At 35.7% G+C, this 18,515-nt stretch overlaps 1 protein-coding gene across 2 annotated transcripts in view; it reads left to right on the plus strand.

Annotated features, from left to right (window-relative positions):
• Positions 1 to 4,607: 4,607 nt before the first annotated feature.
• Positions 4,608 to 18,515, plus strand: part of LOC148950003 (uncharacterized) — a 58,792-nt gene continuing 44,884 nt past the window's right edge. Inside the window, exons 1-2 of one of the 2 annotated variants that reach the window (XM_089092061.1) lie at positions 4,608 to 4,668; positions 15,885 to 16,014. In XM_089092061.1, the coding sequence (XP_088948187.1) occupies positions 15,921 to 16,014 (94 nt within the window). In that variant the 5' untranslated portion in view covers positions 4,608 to 4,668; positions 15,885 to 15,920. Of the gene's footprint in view, positions 4,669 to 7,877; positions 7,902 to 15,884; positions 16,015 to 18,515 lie in introns of those variants that run through there. The other variant, XM_089092062.1, reaches the window with a different exon arrangement.

Raw genomic sequence — 18,515 nt, forward strand, 5'->3', positions numbered from 1 at the left:
ATAAAAACCTTTTATGCTCCCAGGGCATAACTCACAACCCTTGCCCTGAGGGCTCTGAGGGGGTTATCAACCTCAAAGACCTCATTTTCAGAAATTTTAACTACGTTGAACAAAATAAATGTATAAAAATTTTGATTGCATCTGTTTTGGGAAATGGTGGGCGTCAGAGGGGGTTAGTTGCCGTTCAATCACTTTCAACTATTAAAAAGGCCACTAGCCCTTTGAATTTCTAATTGAATGAGCCCTTTTTGAAGTTTCTACGAAAACACTTTCTATAAAACCTTATATGCCAAAAAACATAATAATTATAAACAAAATAAATATATCAAAATTTTGATTGGATGTACTTGTGGAAATGGCGGGTGTGAGAGGCGGGTTAGTTGCTCTCTAATCACTTCCGACTATTAAAAAGGGCACTAGCCCTTTCAATTTCCAATCGAATGAGCTTTTTTTTAAGTTTTTACAACAACACTTCCTATAAAAACCTTATATGCCCCCAGGGCATAACTTACAATCCCAGCCCTGAGGAATCTGAGGGGTTATCATCCTCAAAGACCTAATTTCCAGAGCTCTTAACTACGTTGAAAAAAATGGATATCTCAAAATTTTGATTGCATGTGTTTGGGGGATGTGGTGGGCGGGATAGGGGGGTTAGTTACCCTCCAATTAATTTCAACTATTAAAAAGGACACTAGCCCTTTCAATTTCCAATCGAATGAGCCCGTTTTAAAGTCTTTATAACGCTTTCTATAAGAACCTTATATACCCCAAGGGCATAACTTACAACCCTTGCCCTGAGGGCTGTGGGGGAAGTGTCATCCTCAAAGACATAATTTCCGGACCTTTCAACTACGTTGAACAGAATGTCAGTCTCAAAATTTTGATTGGATGTATTATGGGATATGGTTGGCGTGAGAGGGGGGCTAGTTGCCCTCCAATCACTTTCGACTATTAAAAGCGGCAAAAGCCCTTTTGATTTTCAATCGAATGAGCCATTTTTTAAGTTTCCACGACAAAGCTTCTTTCTATAAAAACCTCTTATACCCCCAGGCCATATCTTACGACCTTTTCCCTAAAGGCTGTGGGGGAGTGTCCCCCTCAAAAACATAATTTCTATCAGAAAATCAACTACGTTAAACAAAATGGTTATCTCAAAATTTTAATCGGATGCGTTATAGAAAATGGTGGGCGTGGAAGGGGTATTAGTTGCCTTCCAATCACTATCGACTATTAAAAATGGCACTAGCCATTCCAATTTCCAATCGAATGAGCCCTTTTCGAAGTTTCTACGACAGCTCCTTCGATTCGGAATATGAAGGTGTTGCGGCAGGCGTATTCTGCAATGAGATTCCCTCTGTGAGTCATGGATCAAATTTAGCGTAAATGTGACAAACGGATTGTAAACAGTTCAGTGGCTAAAATCCATTTTTGCTGTTTTCTTGTGAAAAACTGCAGTGTTCCGTTGACGATAGTCTTTGTCGAATATTTTCATGTACCCTCAACACTTTATTTTTGCTCGATTTGTCCTTAAACGTTGCATATCTAATACCTTTCATTAATCTATTCCGTTGCACTTGAGATCAATCGTCCAATTCACGTAATTTGTAAATTTTGAAACCAGAAGATCTTATCTCAGGAACTTGAGTAATGCCCGGCTCAATGGTAACCGAAACTGTGGAAAACGGAATATTGATACCAATTGATACATCATACATAGATACACAATAGATACAATAGATGCTGATTTCAAGTATATAAGTTTCATCAAGTTTAGTCCTACCTATCAAAAGTTACTCGCCTGAGAACATTTGGCTTATTTTTGAAAAAAGGGGGAAAGACCCCCTAAAAATTATAGAACCTTAATGAAAATCACACCATCATATTCAGCGTATTAGAGAACCCTACGGCGGAGGTTTCAAGCTCCTATCCACAAAAATGTGAAATTTTGCATTTTTTGCCAGAAGAAAGATCATGGATACTTGTTTATTTGTTTGTTTTTTTTCCCCAGGGGTGATCGTATTGACCCAGTTGTCCTAGAATATCGTGGGAGGGCTCATTCGAACGGAAATTAAAATTTCTAGTGTCCTTTTTAAGTGACAAAAAAATGGAGGGTAACTAGGTCCCCTCCCACGCTCATTTTTTTCCCAAAGTCACCTGATTAAAATTTTGAGCCATTTTGTTCATTATGGTTGAAAATATGATAACTATGTCTTTTAGGATGACTTTATCCCCCAAAGTCCCCAGGGGGAGGGCTGAAAGTTATGAACTTTACCCAATGTTAACATATAGTATTGGTTATTGGGACGTATACAGACGTATTCAGAAGGGATTTTTTTCTGGTAGTGGGGGGGGAGTGGGACGGGGGGTTGGTGAGAGGATCTTACCGTGCAGGAAGTTTTCATGGGAGAAGGGACATTGCTATGAAAGTGGCGCCGGGATTCCCAGCATTATTTAAATAAAGATCAGAAATTATATATAAAAAAACAAGTTTTTTAACTGAAAGTAAGGAGCAACATCAAAACTTAAAACGACAGAAAACATTATGTATATGATTTGGTTCATTCTCTAGTCAATACCTTGCTCTTTAAGCCAAAGATTATTTAGTTCCTTCATAAGAGCTATTTATTCTAATTAACGGCATTTGTGGTTAAGGGGTCATTTTTAAAGAATTGGAACAAAACTCGAACTTTAGGTTAAAGAGCAAGGTGTTGAATAGGGGGCGAACCCTTTAATATACGTATTGAAAATATAAGAACATAGAGGTTCGTTACGTAAGTTAATTCGTAAGTTACGTATATTTATTACTAATAAAAACGTTCGTAAATAAAATTAAACAGGTTTCGAGAAAGCCATTTAACAAAATAAAAGTAAAATTAAGTAATAAAAGTAATAAAAGTAAAAATTAAACCTGCATTAATTCAAAAACGTTCAAAAATGAAATAAAAAAAACAAGTTTTTTTAACTGAAAGTAAGGAACGACGTTAAAACTTAAGACGAACAGAAGTTATTCCGTATATGAAAAGGGCTGTCCCCTCCTAAACGCCTCGCTCTATCCGCTAAAGTTTTTTTTTGTTTAAAAAAATAGGAGTTGTGAGAAAGTCAAACTTTAGCGCAAAGAGCGAGGCGTTTTGAAGGGGACAGCCCCTTACATATACGGAATAATTTCTGTTCGTTTTAAGTTTTAACGTCGTTCCTTACTTTCAGTTAAAAAAACTTGTTTTTTTATTTAATTTCAGAATAAGAGGTCCATGGGCCATAAGAACCTGCAACCTTGATCCTAGGATGTCTAGATATCAAGCTTGCATAATGTTTGATCCTTTTTTAAGAGCTATGGTTTACATTTTACCAAAGAATATGATTTATTCTCTGTCGAGAGTATAAGAGTCGCACGATAGTCCGTGCGTAAGTTTTAAGCAGTATGATGATCTGTCATAAATGATGTAATGCTTCTAATTACTTTGACAGGTCGTATTTGTTGGTCGAATAATAATTGATGGCACTGGTAACTAAGATGCTGGAGTGAACTAGTCCATATTTTGAAAAGAAAAAGCGTTCCATTGCTCTTGCAGTGGTTCACAGATTCGGATTTTTCAGACAACAGGTCTTTCATCACTCGACAGCGTTTTCTATTAACATCTTGAAGACAGATTTTTGCTATGTTCCAGTCACTAGGTAAACTTCTGACATCAGTTAGAATATTTTGTTTAGCAAGAAACACACCAGACTCTTCTCTTCCTTCTTAACTGCACAAATTGGGATGGCCTTTAACATCTCCAAAGCACAAGCAATTCACTGCTATTGTGAGCCTATTCTTAAGAAAGTCTATGCTTCAATCTTGTTGGTAATGGAATATAATTAATAGACTAATTTAGCTACCTTAGTGGCTTTTGTACTCCATCAATAAGCACTACAAAGACAGAATGAATCTGGTGCTTGGAATGTTCGGTTGCAATACTTTGATACTATTTCTTGAAAACAAGAACTAATTTACAGCAGTTTAAGTGAGAAATTTCAGCTTACTCTTCATCCTTATTGTCAGCTGTACCAGTGAATTTCGAACTCTTTAAACAGGATATCGGTGCCACTTTGCAGACTTTTTAAATAAAAATATTGCCACTGCAACGGCCTACTGACATGGCCAAGAACCATATAGCTTCCAGTACCATATTATTCCACAGTCTCTAGGTAAAACATGCCCTCCTGTAAAGAATAAAACAGTACTAACTTAAATGATCAGGATAAAACCAATATATAGAGATCACTCGTCTCTGGAAACCCGTGTTCAATTGCCAATTGCTCGCTTTAAATTTTACTCCCACAAGAAATGAGAGGAGCAATTGTTGTCCATCTGGTTGCCACTGCTTCTCCATTTTTTAGAAAATACAAGACAATCATATATGAGTTAGACGAACAGTCTGATGAAAGAAGTTTCTTTGAAATGACTTATAATTTTAGATGGGACTGCCATTGTGGACTGCCATCGTGCTGTCTGTCTCCCGGTTTCCTTTCCCAGTTTTCTAGAAAACGTCTAAAATAGACGCTATCCAGGCCTTTGGATTTTCGCCATCTATAGGTAGGCTGATAATTTTCCCGCCGTGAAATAGCCCGCCAAATTTGACATCTAGGAAAGTCTTAAAAGGCTCTTTGGATTTGTTTTCTGTAGGCTAAGTATGTTCACAATTTAGAACTCCTGCCTTCATGCTATCCTATTCAAGCTTTCGGGAAAATTTTAGTTTAGGGTCTTCTTGCTGGGCCTATTGTTTTGGAAAGTAGCTAATTTAGGTGGTTGGGAAATTTATAAATATTAGGGTAAAAAACCAGTATCCAATTGAGCAAAATTAATTTAGCTAGGCATATAAAAGAAAGTCAGCCACCACTTGATGCCTTTTTATATCTGGTAAAATTCTACTTTACCAATATGATATTTGGGTAAATTCATTTGATTTTTGTAGCCACACAAAGAATTTTCAACACTAGTTAAATTACTGGAAAGTGGTTAAAAACATATCACTTGTTTAAAAATAACTTGTTCAAGAGTAACATATTCCAAAAACACTTATTTATAACAAGTCAAACCTCATTTATTAGGCAACTTAAATATGAACCATTTTCCCACCATTTCAAGTTTTTCATATGCCATCAACAGAAATAGCACTGAATTTTCCAACTCAAAACTTTTCTGTTGACAATTCAGGGTATGTATTTGCACATTAGGGGGGTGGGGTTGGTAAATTTGGGACTCCATCCTTTGACTATGGGAAAAAATAGTTTATAAGCTTATATAGAATGGTACTATCCAATCTCCTTATAATTAAAAATATTTTAGCCATCTAGTTGGAAAATTTGGCATATCTGTATAGGAAAAATCTAAATTTGCCAACTAGTTGACTAATATCTTCTCCCCAGCAAAAATTAATTTTTCCAACTAGCTAACTTCTCCCAAGAAACACTTAAACTTGCCAATTAGTTGACAATAAATGTTGCTCTAGCAAAACTTCCCTTTTCCAACTAGTTGACTAATAACTTCTCCCCAGCAAAACTTAATTTTACAAACTAGTTGATTAATAACTTCTCCCCAGAAAAACCAGAATTTTGCCAACTAGCTTGAAAGAAACATTGCCCCAGAAAACAATTTATTTTCCAACTAGTTGACTAATAATAGTTAGAATTTATTCTGAATAGCATAAAATATGTTAATAATATAGGGTTTTTTCAAATTTAATTATCACTATTGTTACAGGATACCACCAGATGGCTAATTTGACAGTGTATATATATATACAAATCTTTTAATTAGCCACCTGACCAACCAGTATCTTAATCCTAGGAGTCCAGATGGACATAGGGAAACATATTAAGAAAACAATTTCTACTCCATAATATGCAGAATAATCCTAATTGACACATTTTGTAGGGGGAGAGCCTTTATCTTCACTTCTTTCCTTGTTTTTCTAAGAAATTCATGGATTTTCTAGAACCTATATATTCACAGTATATATACCCCCACCCCCCCTAATGCGCAAGTATATACCTATAATTGCATCCTCAATTTAAATATAACATCCATTTGCATCACAAATCACATTTACTCCCATATTAGCCATGTGGTGGATGACCCTATTGTTACTATTGTGTTACAACTTCCGTCTCTCTCCCTGTCTCCCTCTTAATGGAAGATATATTTTGAGTTATATATTGGGCTTTGAAACCTGGAATGTTTTGTATTGTATCCCAGGATAATTAGTCTTATACCTGGTCCTAAAAGTGAGATTGAATTTGTCTTAGCTTGTAGTGTTATTTCTCCTGTCTGTTTAAGGAAAACGGATGCATATTTGAAGTTTTGTTCATTTCTATCTTACATTTAATGGACATAAATTGTATATGTTCCTTCATTTATCTGTCTTTGTTTCTTTCTGGAGGAATATTTTTGTCTCATTTTTAGAATTTTTAATTAATTTTTCCAACTAGTTGACTACTAACTTCTCCCCAGCAAAACTTAATTTTTCCAACTAGTTGACTAATAACTTCTCTGCAGCAACACTTAAATTTGCCAACTAGTCAACTATAAATGTTGCCCCAGCAAAATTTTCCTTTTCCAACTAGTTGACTTATAACTTCTCCCCAGCAGCACTTAATTTTGCCAGCTAGCTGGAAACAAACATTGCCCCAGAAAACAATTTGTTTTCCAACTAGTTGACTAGCAACTTTTCCCCAACAATACTTTCTTTATCCAAGTAGCTAGAAACAAACTTACCCTATAAACACTTTTGTTAGCTATCTAGTTGGCAAGTAACTTTTCCTCAGAATAGTTTCTTAGCTAATGACGTGACGTAAAGAGAAAACAAAAAACATACTATTCCCAGTCCAACAAAGTCAACTAGTTGGAAAAATTAAGTTTTGCTGGGGAGAAGTTATTAGTCAACTAGTTGGAAAAATTAAGTTTTGCTTGGGAAAAGTTATTAGTCAACTAGTTGGAAAAATTAAGTTTTGCAGGGGAGAAGTTATTAGTCAACTTGTTGGAAAAGGAAAGTTTTGCTGGGGCAACATTTATTGTCAACTAGTTGGCAAATTCAAGTGTTGCTGCAGAGAAGTTATTGAGAAACTAGTTGGAAAAATTAAGTTTTGCTGGGGAGAAGTTATTAGTCAACTAGCTGAAAAAATTAATTGCAAATTCTAAAAATGAGACAAAAATATTCCTCCAGAAAAGAAACAAAGACAGATAAATGAAGGAACAGACACAATTTATGTCCATTAAATGTAAGATAGAAATGAGCAAAACCTCAAATATGCATCCGTTTTCCTTAAACAGACAGGAGGAATAACCCTCCAAGCTTTGACAAATTCGATCTCCCTATTGGGACCATGTATAAGAGTAATTATTCTGGGAATCAAAACAACAATCCATGGCTTCAAATCCAAATAAGTAACTAAAAATAAATCTCATATTAAAAGGGAGACAGAGAGAGAGAAATAGAAGTTGTAAAACAATAGTGATAATTAAATTTGAAAAAACCCTATATTATTAACACATTTTATGCTATTCAGAATAAATTCTTACTATAATTAGTCAACTAGTTGGAAAACGAATTGTTTTTTGAGGTAATGTTTGTTTCAGCTAGTTGGTAAAATTATGCTTTACTGGGGAGAACTTATTAGTCAACTCGTTGGAAAAATTAAGTTTTGCTGGGGAGAAGATATTAGTCAACTAGTTGGAAAATGAAAGTTTTGCTGGGGCAACATTTATTGTCAACTAGATGGCAAATTTAGATTTTTCCTATACAAATGGGTCAAATTTTCCAACTAGATGACTAAAATGTTTTTAATTATAAGGAGATTGGATAGTACCGTTCTATATAAGCTTATAAACTAATTTTTTCCAATAGTCAAAGAGTGGATATCTGGTAAATATTTTTTTTATGCTCTTTCATTATTAATGTAAAATACCTTTGGGGCCCCTTTAAGGGCTCAAGATGCAACTAGCCCCAGAAGCATTCTTGAATTATGAAAAAGGCATCAAATGATGTTTTCACTTTCATCTTAACTAAATTATATAGCCCACTAGAAATTTACCAACATTTGTCAATCACAAATTTAATTTCAATTTAGCTTATTTTTTCTAATCTTATCCAAATATGCAGCCCATATTATATTTGTTGGTATAAGTTTAGAATTGTGGCCCCTGAAGGAGATTTGTTAAGAAAACAATTCTTACTTTAAAATATGTATAATGATCCTAGATAACATATTATCCAAGGGGAGAACCTTTATCATCAAGTCTTTCCTCTATAAATCCTTCTTTTTCCAGCTTAAAAGGAAAAAATTACAATATTCTCCATTCTAAAATGGGATGCATAATTCTTTTGGAATGCTGCTATGAGTTGCCAAATAAGTTATTCTATAGATAGCATTCTTATTCTGTTTTTTTTTTTTTAATGAATTGGGCAAAAATACCGTTTTTTTAATGAGCAGTGGCAAAAATACAAAATATGAGCCTGTAACAGCTGGGATAGTGCTATCTATAAAACAATTTGTTCAGCAATTTATAGCGGCAATTTCAAAAGACTTAAGCATTGAATCTCAGCATTGTGGTTTATTTTAAACTTTTTCTTTTAAGCTGGAAAAAGAAGGATTTATAGAGGAAAGACTTGATGATAAAGGTTCTCCCCTTGGATAATATGTTAACTAGGATCATTGTACATATTTTAAAGTCAGAATTGTTTTCTTAACATGTCTCCTTATCAGGGGCCACAATTCTAAATTTTTACCGAAAATGAAACTTTCATTAATGAATGCCCTGTGAAAGTATTTCTAAGCTTCCATGTTAACCCTCTTCTGATTTTAAGTCTTAGAAATTTGCCTGCTTGACAGGTTGACAGGTCTATTGAAATTTTGACAAAACAACATTTTATCATAATTTTCAGTTATCACTTTCTTTTTCTCTGGTTTAGTTCTGAAAAACTCCTGTTATTTGAGTAGAATTTTAAGCAATACCAATGGATTTTTTCTAAATTAAGAAAATGTATTTGCAGATCTTTGAAACCTAATAAATTGGCATTAAGCAAAGTTGTGAAGCTGAAAACAGTGTTCTTATACTTCATTTAACCAGAAGATCTATTTTCTGAGGGTTTCAGTTTCATTACACTAAAAGGTAGCCTATCATATTTGAGGGCCTGTAAAAGGCTTAAAACTGAATTTGCAATAGAGATAAATATCATTTGGATCTAGGGTGAAATTCTGATTGTAAAGGTGAGTTTATTTCTTAGCTATCTGAATACCATGTTAATCAAGATAGGTTACTTACCATTTTTAGAGTTAGCCTATATAAAGTTAAAAAGTATGTTAATAACAAATTACATGTAAAAAATTAGCAGCATAAGCCTAAAATTGGGGCTATCAAGAAGGAGACATTTTAAGAAACAATTCTTACCTCATAATATGCATAAAAAATCAATGTGTTAACTTCAATTGTTAACACATTTTGAAGACATTTCCACTGTATTCTACCCACTCCTAATGTACAAATATATATCCCAAATTACATATTCCTTTGCATCACTCTTGTTTTAATCTGTATACCATAAATTTAATCAGCACCAAATAAATCATAGGGTGGGGGGGGGGGGTAAAGTATAGGAAGATTGGTTTCAAAATTTGTCTCTTCTGCCAGTATTGAGTCATTAAAATTATCAGTTGAAAAGGAATGGAACAGCAAGCCCTGGGAATTAATTTGCGACTCCCCTGATCAGTCAGCAAGCTGTCTTCACTGAACCAGCAACTACAGGATCATCATATTGCTAGTTAGTGTGATCTAAGGTAAGTTAATTATGAAGTAAGAATTATTTTCTTAACATGTTTCCTTCTCAATAGCCCCAGAAAAATTTATTTTTAGGGCTATATATGGGACCATCAAGGGGGACGAGGATTCGTATTTGCAAGTGAATTGATTAGTATATTTAGAAAAAGCATTATAACAGGAATGGAGTAGTATTTTGTGATGGTATCTTTGTTCTATGTCAAATGGGTTTCTCCATTATGAATTTTGACAAAATTTAGCTTTTGCCTGAGTGAGGACAGTACATTATGAATATAAATATTGTTTGAAATGATTTTAAAAAATTGATAACAACAGAAGGAAACTCTAATCTGATTCATAGTAACATGCTACATATTATAAAGTAAGAATTTCATTGCTTTAGTGTTTTATTTTAGTTTGTATGCTATATATTCCTAGGGCTTTATATGTGACTAACAGGAGGGGGATAGGGTGTAATGTAAGAAGAGAGTTTCTAGAGAGAGAGTAGTTTATTGACCACATATCTTTAAAAATTAGGAAAAATTGGAGATCAAACATTTAATGAAAAAGAAATCCGTTTTCAGCTATTCAATATTTTTATAGCATAGAATGGGTGTTATATAAATAAAAAGGTAATTGAAAAATCATCTAAAATCACATGGTAGAAAAAAAGCTCAAGAAGGTGAAGCTTTCATCTGAATGTGCAGCTGTCTTAAGGAATTAATAAGCTTTTGATGTTTGAATCCCCCTCCACAGTTTGCAGGAACACAAGTAAAAACTTTGTCCCATATTTTACCCGCAGGTGCGCAGTTAGTCCTCCAAGTTAAGAACAAACATTATGGAGCTGAATAGGAAGAAAGACTTTTTATTGCTTTATTTCACCCTTCACACCTTTGTGTTACCTTTATGCTCATTTCTTAGTATAATTACTTAACCAAGAAGCATCACCCTACATAAATGGACACATAGGGATCAAGGAGGGAGTGGGAGGAACAAGGTAAATATATCCTAAGACCAGTTCAGATACCCATTTCTCTTCAGTAAAGCTTAGAAGTAAAAAATGCTTAAATGCATGAAAATAAAAATAATGAGGCCAAAACTAATGGTTTGTAAGGGTCGGACTGTGAAGCTCTCCTACCCCTTTCTCACACTTTTTGAACAGATCCACATGCAAGAGCGTCACCAGGATTTTTTTTTAGGTGGGGGGGGGAAGTTAAAAAAAGAATTATTAACACCTAATAAATTTATATGCATTTTTATTACTTTTTAATGAATAAGACAAAAATTTCGAGGGAAAGGGGTTTGAACCCAGTAACTTTCTCCCCCTGTATGAAGCCTTGTCCATATTTCACTGCTATTATATCTGTAAAAGAGCAACGGAATCACTTGTGTAGGCTACAACATGCACACTATATGCTGCGCAGTAAAAGACTGCCAGTCAAAGTTATTTAACTACAGTGATTCTGCATACCACAATATAGAATGTCTTTGTCATCTCTAGAATTGCTCTTAGTTGGCAACAAAATATTGTATGATAAGAAGCTAAACCAAGGACGAGATGCTAAACTAAGCATCTCATGTGATATCACGGATTTATGGTAAAAAAGTAATTATTGGTGGAGATGCCGCGTCGCCAACTTTTTTTTCTAGATTTTTGTTATTTATATTTTCAATGTTTGTCATTGAAAAAAATTTTAATACATTTTTCATTTGTGTTCTTTAATTTTATGTTTTATATTTGCATGAACAGTATTGATAGGGGTGGGGCTCCTCTTTATAGAATCCTTAATTTTATCCCCTCTCAATTGGCTCTTAAGTGGTACAAGGGACAGTAATTGTGCTCATAAGATGTTTGAACTTTAAATTTGTTTATCTTTACCTTTTTGTGAGGTACATTTCCAATATATTTTGAAATGTACTAGGAATACCTTCTCTCCATATCTCCCCATATTCATTTGGTGTTTAAAAAGTCATACAGAAGACTATATCATTCTCCATGTTTAAATAAAACACAATATTTTTAATTAATTTCATTCTTATGTTCCTGGCCTCCCCATGGCCATTCAGCATGTCCCCAGGTGGCGATAGGGGAATGCCCTACAGATATGTAGGGTACCTCCATAGGAGGCACGGACCAAGTGGGGGGACCTTGTCCCCAGGGGTCCATAATAGAAACTGGGGCACCCTTGCCGAGGATCATAAATACAGGCGGAGGAGGAAGAAGGCCCCTCAAATGTACACTAAAAAGGGCCCACTGGTTTGTCCACAAGTACCATGAGTTACAAACCTTCTCCCAGTAACGGGTTAAATTGCATGGTGATGCAGAACACCATTGTGGGAGGATCCTCTATAGGAGGACAACTGCAGCAGGGCGTAAGATCCAGATCTATGGACAACAGCCTTTGCAAAGGGTTGCCTTGACCCTTTTGGGGTACCTGCAAGACTGGGGACCTTCTTCTGGGTTTGGTATGTTTTGATGGGTGTCTTTGGGCTGAAGAACCTCTTCCTAGCTAATTTGTCTATTATGGGCTGCCTTCCCAAAGTAGCATAATATTTGTAGGCATGAATATATAATGAGTTGGAGGTAATATGCTTGAGATTGTCTGTGCAGGATTTTGACTGTTGGTGATGGAAGAGCATTGCCAAGGGCTGAAAACCATGTTGTGACCAAGATGGGCCCAAGATTGCACAAAGCCTCCATTCATAAAGGTCCCAGGGACTTCTTGCTGTCTGGTTCTAAGCCGGCTTAAGTACTTTGGTGTAGACTTGAGAAGATATGTGATCCCTGTCCTGCACTGGTATCTGGAATCATTGCTTTTCCTGAGACGAAAATAATTTCAATGACTTGAAGAACATGAAAATTGGAGCTTGGAATGTTATGGCGTTAAAAAATGACTATCGTATTGATATTTTGACTGGCGAATTCAGACGATTTGAACTGGATTTATTAGGAGTTTCAGAAACTCATATCCCAGGGGTAGGAAGCATGAAATTAGGTGATATAGAAATTGTTTGCTCAGACAGGAAGGATGGTACATAGACAGGGAGTAGGGCTCATGATGAATAAGGAAGCTGCTAAGTCTTGTTTAGGCTGGGATGGTATTAATAATAGAATACTAATTGCTCATTTTATGACTAAAAAGTTCAGGGTACCAGTTATAGTAATATACGCCCCTGTAGAACTGACCGACAGAGATACTAGTGACTCAGATGAATTTTACTTACAGTTACAGGAGCAAATAGACAGGGTCCCAGGTAGAATATGATGTTTTTACTGGGAGATTTTAACACCCATGTCAGTAGAAATAGGGATAGATGGTATCGTAGTATAGGTAATTTGGTGTAGGAAAAGAAAACAGTAATGGATACAGAATTTTGCAATTTTGTAGGTATAACAATCTAGTTATAACCAACACAGTGTTTGGTCATAAAATGGCTCATAAGTTAACATGGTATTCAGGTGATGGTAAGACAGCAAACCTTATAAATTATGTTACAGTAAACCATAGACTGGCAGGATCAATACAAGATACTAGGGTATATAGGAGTGCCATTATTGACGTTAAAAGTAAAGATCACAATATAGTAGTGTCTATGTTTAATTTGAAGGTGAGATTTCGAAAAGGTAACTACGTCTTGGGAAATTATTATGTTGGTAGTCTCCAGGATAAAAATTTGAGAGAAACTATCCAGGAACAGTTGAATACTAAACTTAAGTGTTTAACATTTGATAATAAAGAAGATGGTTAGAATAATTTTAGAAAAATAATTTGTGAAGTTGCTCAAGATGTCTTAGGGAAGAAAGCTAGAACTGCGGCTAAGAATATTAGTGAAAAAGCTTTATCAGAGGCAACGCTGTAGCGTTGCCTATAGTAAAGGCCATACGGCTCCAATGTTTTTTTCCAGAGGCACTTCATATGGAAGGGGTCGTCGTAGAAACTTCAAAGGGGGCTCATTCGATTGGAAATTGAGAGTTCTAGTGCCCTTTTTAATAGTCGAAAGAGAATGGATTGCAACGCGCCCCCCCCCCCCACGCCCATCACTCCCCCAAACGGATCCAATCAAAATTTTGAGATAGCCATTTTGTTCAGCGTAGTTGATTTCCAAATAGAAAATATATTTTTGAGGAGGGCTCTCCCCCACAACCCTCAGGGCAAGTGTTTTAAGTTATGCCCTGGGGGGCACATAAGGTTTTTATAGAAGGCTTTGTCGTAGAAACTTCAAAAAAGGCTCATTCAATTGGAAATTAAAGGGCTAGTGACCTTTTTAATAGTCAAAAGTGATTGGAGTGCCACTAGCCCTTCCCCACGCCCATCATTTCCCCAAACAGATCCAATTAAAATTTTGAGATAGCCATTTTGTTCAGCATAGTTGATTTCCAGATAGAAAATAGTTTTTTGGGGAGGACACTCCCCCACAATCCTCAGGGCAAGGGTTTTAAGTTATGCCCTGGGAGTATATAAAGTTTTAATAGAAGGCGTTGTCGTAAAAAACTTCAAAACAGACTCATTCGATTGGAAATTCAAAAAGCTAGTGCCCTTTTTAATAGTTGAAAGTGATTGGATGGCAACTAGCCCCCCCCCCCTAGGCCCATCATTCCCCCAAACACATCCAATTAAAATTTTGAGATAGCCATTTTGTTAAGCGTAGTTGATTTCCAAATAAAAAATATATATTTGAGGAGGAAACTCCCCCACAATCCTCAGGGCAAGAGTTTTAGGTTACGTCCTGGGGGCATATAAGGTTTTTATAGAAGGTGTTGTTGTAGAAACTTCAAAAAATGCTCATTCGATTGAAAATTATAAGGCTAGTACCCTTTTTAATAGTCAAAAGTGATTGGAGGGCAACTAGCCCCCCCCCACGCCCATCCTTCCTGCACACCCCGCCTATCAAAACTTTGAGATAACCATTTTGTTCAGCGTAGTTGATTTCCAGTTAGAAAATATATTTTTGAGGAGGACACTCCCCCACAACCCTCAGGGCGAGAGTTTTAAGTTATGCCCTGGGGGCAAATAAGGTTTTTTATAGAAGGCGTTGTCCTAGAAACTTCAAGAAAGGCTTATTCGATTGGAAATTCAAAAAGCTAGTGCCCTTTTTAATAGTCGAAAATGATTGGAGGGCAACTAGCCTCCCCCTCCCCCATGCCCATCATTTCCCCAAACACATCCACTCAAAATTTTAAGATAGCCATTTTGTTCAGCGTAGTTAATTTCCAGATAGAAAATATGTTTTTGAGGAGGACACTCCCCCACAACCCTCAGGGCAACGGTTTTAAGTTATGTCCTGGGGGCATATAAGGTTTTTATAGAAGGAGTTGTCATAGAAACTTCAAAACAGGCTCATTCGATTGGAAATTAAAGGGATAGTGCCCTTTTTAATCGTCGAAAGTGTTTGGAGGGCAACTAACCCCCCCCCCCCACGCCCATCATTCCCCCAAACACATCCAATCAAAATTTTGATATACGTATAAGTAGCTGTCTTTGCAATTTTTATGAAGATTTGCTTATTTATTTTCATAGTCCAACAAGGCAAACACTAACAAGAATGTGGTACCTCCATAAAAACTTTACAATTTTTAAACAACCAAAAGGAGGATCTTAGGAAATTAGGATTTTCAGGTGTGAATAGATCCAAAATGGGTCACAGCGACAAAAACTGTTTTCTTGTGTTGAAAGAAAAAAACAAAATGAAGCTCAGCAAATGTCTGGCTACTCTCAGTAAATGTTGATGGCAATTGTGCTTGTATCATGTTACCCCTGGAAAAAATTTGTTTCAGTTTTCTACAGTTCTGATTAGAATGGATGTATGAAATTTTAGTGTGATATCATTTGGGGCTGTAGGAGGGGAGCAGAGGGTAGCTTAAGGGATGTCACGTTATCCTCAATCAGTTCTGGCTCCCTAAAAAGGGTATTATAACTTTCAACGTGTGATGTGTTGTATACTGATATATGCTGAGTTACATAGTATACTGAGAATCAGTATTTTTTGCCTTTAAGCAATCTATTATCCTCTAAAACCTTAAAAAGTTATAAAGTTTAGCACAAAATTTGTGGTTGGGCACAACCCTAATTCCTGTTCTTTGCTTTTTTAGGTAGGGAAGAACAGAAGAAAATCCTAATACACAGTGATGGATGACTTTATGCTGACACCAAGAAGGCCTACTAGAGCACTTGGAGAACTGCAGAGACAGACATTCCAGTCAGGGTTTGAGAGGGATCAAAGTGAGGATTTTACCTTATAATAACCTTAAATATACATTGCAGTAAGGTTTACTTCGACACTTAACAGAATTTTTTGAATTGCAAAAAGTAATAGAGGTTTTGTTGACTATAGATTCGGGATTGTCTGTGTGTCTGTAAATCAAGTTTATTGTAGAGGTACGGGAGGGCGGTATGGGTGGGAGGTAACAACCTTGATGATTGACACATATAAATCTGCTAATTGGCTGATGGGCCCCTCTGAAAATATCCCATTCCTGATGCTAATCTGGTTTTTCAAGGGATATATAGTTGCCTCAAATGTTCTAGACATTAATAACATGATCCTGTTTTATGATATCTCCAAATTTGTTTCATTCATTTCTGGTTCTCTTTTGTTTAACTTATGTGATGTGTTTATTAAAGATTGTGTATGCCTATTGGCCAAACTGTATTTTAGTTGTTAAAAGTCATTGGATTTTTTGGTTAATAGATGCCTGTGTTTATAAAGCAATTGTATTGTAGAAGGGGGGAGGAGGGGCTACAACCTTGATCTCCCCAAGTTTAACTATAAAAAAAAACCTTTTTAACTACTACAAAAATTAAAGTTTTTTAATCAATGACAAAGGTAAAAACGATTACCACTTTGTTGAGCAGCTTAGCTGCTAAGAAGCGTTGAGCAGCTTAGAAAGTGCCTTTATTGGCATTTCTCATCAAGGCATGGATTTCAACCTTAGAAAAATGAATCAAACAATAAAAATGTGAATAATTTTTTTTTAACACAGCATAAGAGAACAATATCTTCAGTTAGCTGATTAATTTGGTATTACATCCAAAAAAAGGCAAATGGAAACGCACCTTTACAAGTCAATTAGGGACTGAAAAGGCACATAATAAGCTGAATAGCCTACTTAAGAAACAATGCTGACTAAATACAATGCTCTAAGGTGCTCAACAAAGTGGTAATCGTTTTTAACTTTGTCATTGATTAAAAAAGTTTAATCTTTGTAGTTAAACTTGTTTTCTTGTAGTAGTTAAACAGGTTTTTTTATAGTTAAACTTGGGGAGATCAAGGTTGTAGCCCCTCCTCCCCTAACAATTATTTTCAAGTAGAAATAGTGACACATAACTAGATACTAAAGGACTCATCATGAAACTGATGCATTGGGAGGAAATTTCTTTTAAAGAAGAGGTATGCTTTTATACTGTATCTTATGTATATGTTACATATATATCTGACGTATATATACTGTATCTACTGTATACTGTATCATGGGCTTCAATTTTAACGTTAATGATGCATGCTTTTTTGTAAGTTTTAACCATTTTGAGGGCAATTGTTGACTCAAGATTTCAGATAGTATGGTTGGTTATGGGGGTCCTCAAGTACAAAAAGCACCACAGAAAGGGTGTAACTAGTAAAACATGTAACTAGAAACTAAAGAACTCAACATGAAACTGATGCATTGGAAATACAAAATTTAAAAAAGAAGTATGCTTTTATATTGTATCTGACTTGGTGAAGAATAGAAATAAGATAACAATAAGAATGTTTTATGGATTTGAAATTTCAGTGTAATGAAGCAAAATTGAGACAGCGCAATTGAGGGTCTCACATCAAGAGGGTAGATCCATTTTTGTTGTCTCTGATTTTATTATTATTATTTACCACCAATCAGATGCAGGTGACAGATCCAGATTTTGTTATAGTGCAGTTGGTTATGTTGGTTCTGTCTCATTCCTGCATCAAACAATTGAAAGCTTTAGTTGAATAGTTGAAACTTACTTACTTAGAACTTAGTTCCTCCTGAGCCATAGGGCGTCGACGAAGCCTCTCTACACGTCCCGAAGCAATGCTGCAGTGGTGACCTCTTCCCATTCAGGTATTAACGAGGTCTCAGCCGTCCTCAGATCTCGATCAAATGTTCGCCACAAAGTGTTCTTTCGACAACCTAGTTGGAGCAAACCTTCAACTGAATAGTTGGAGGAAACAAAAAGTAACTCAAATTGGATCTGTTACACTTCTTTGCAATAAGTAAACAGAATAGATAAACAAAGAGCATGGCGTGATTCCCTCCCTCCCCCTTACACCCCTATTTATTGTAGAAGTAGAGAGCGATTTGGAGAATGCGCGATTGCTTGGTCAGAATTTTAAATGTAAATTCAAAAATAAATAAAGAACAAGATGTAGCCCAAACAATTCAATACAAGGACTAAATCCCCAAATCCTTACTACTCTCTGTGTCTGTGTTAGAAAATTTTAATAATGAAACTAATTTTAATTAAATGGTCTGAAAATTTATGCTTGTAATTGAAATTATTGTCTGAATTCACGGATTCAATAAAAGATGAAAAATAATTACTTACTCAATTTTCAATTGGATGAATTACTGTTGGCTTGCATTTTTCGTAATGGTTGCTAGGTGTATTCCCACAGAAGTTGCTCCCCCCTGAACCCCCCGGAAATTTTCCCCCCTTAAAGACCCCCCCCCCCCCCCCTCGCAGAAAATTCTTCCCTCTCGAGA

The sequence above is a fragment of the Artemia sp. Qi Xiang Cuo genome, chromosome 7, assembly GCF_049724085.1.
Source record: "Artemia sp. Qi Xiang Cuo chromosome 7, ASM4972408v1, whole genome shotgun sequence".
In the NCBI taxonomy this organism is placed as follows: domain Eukaryota; kingdom Metazoa; phylum Arthropoda; class Branchiopoda; order Anostraca; family Artemiidae; genus Artemia; species Artemia sp. Qi Xiang Cuo.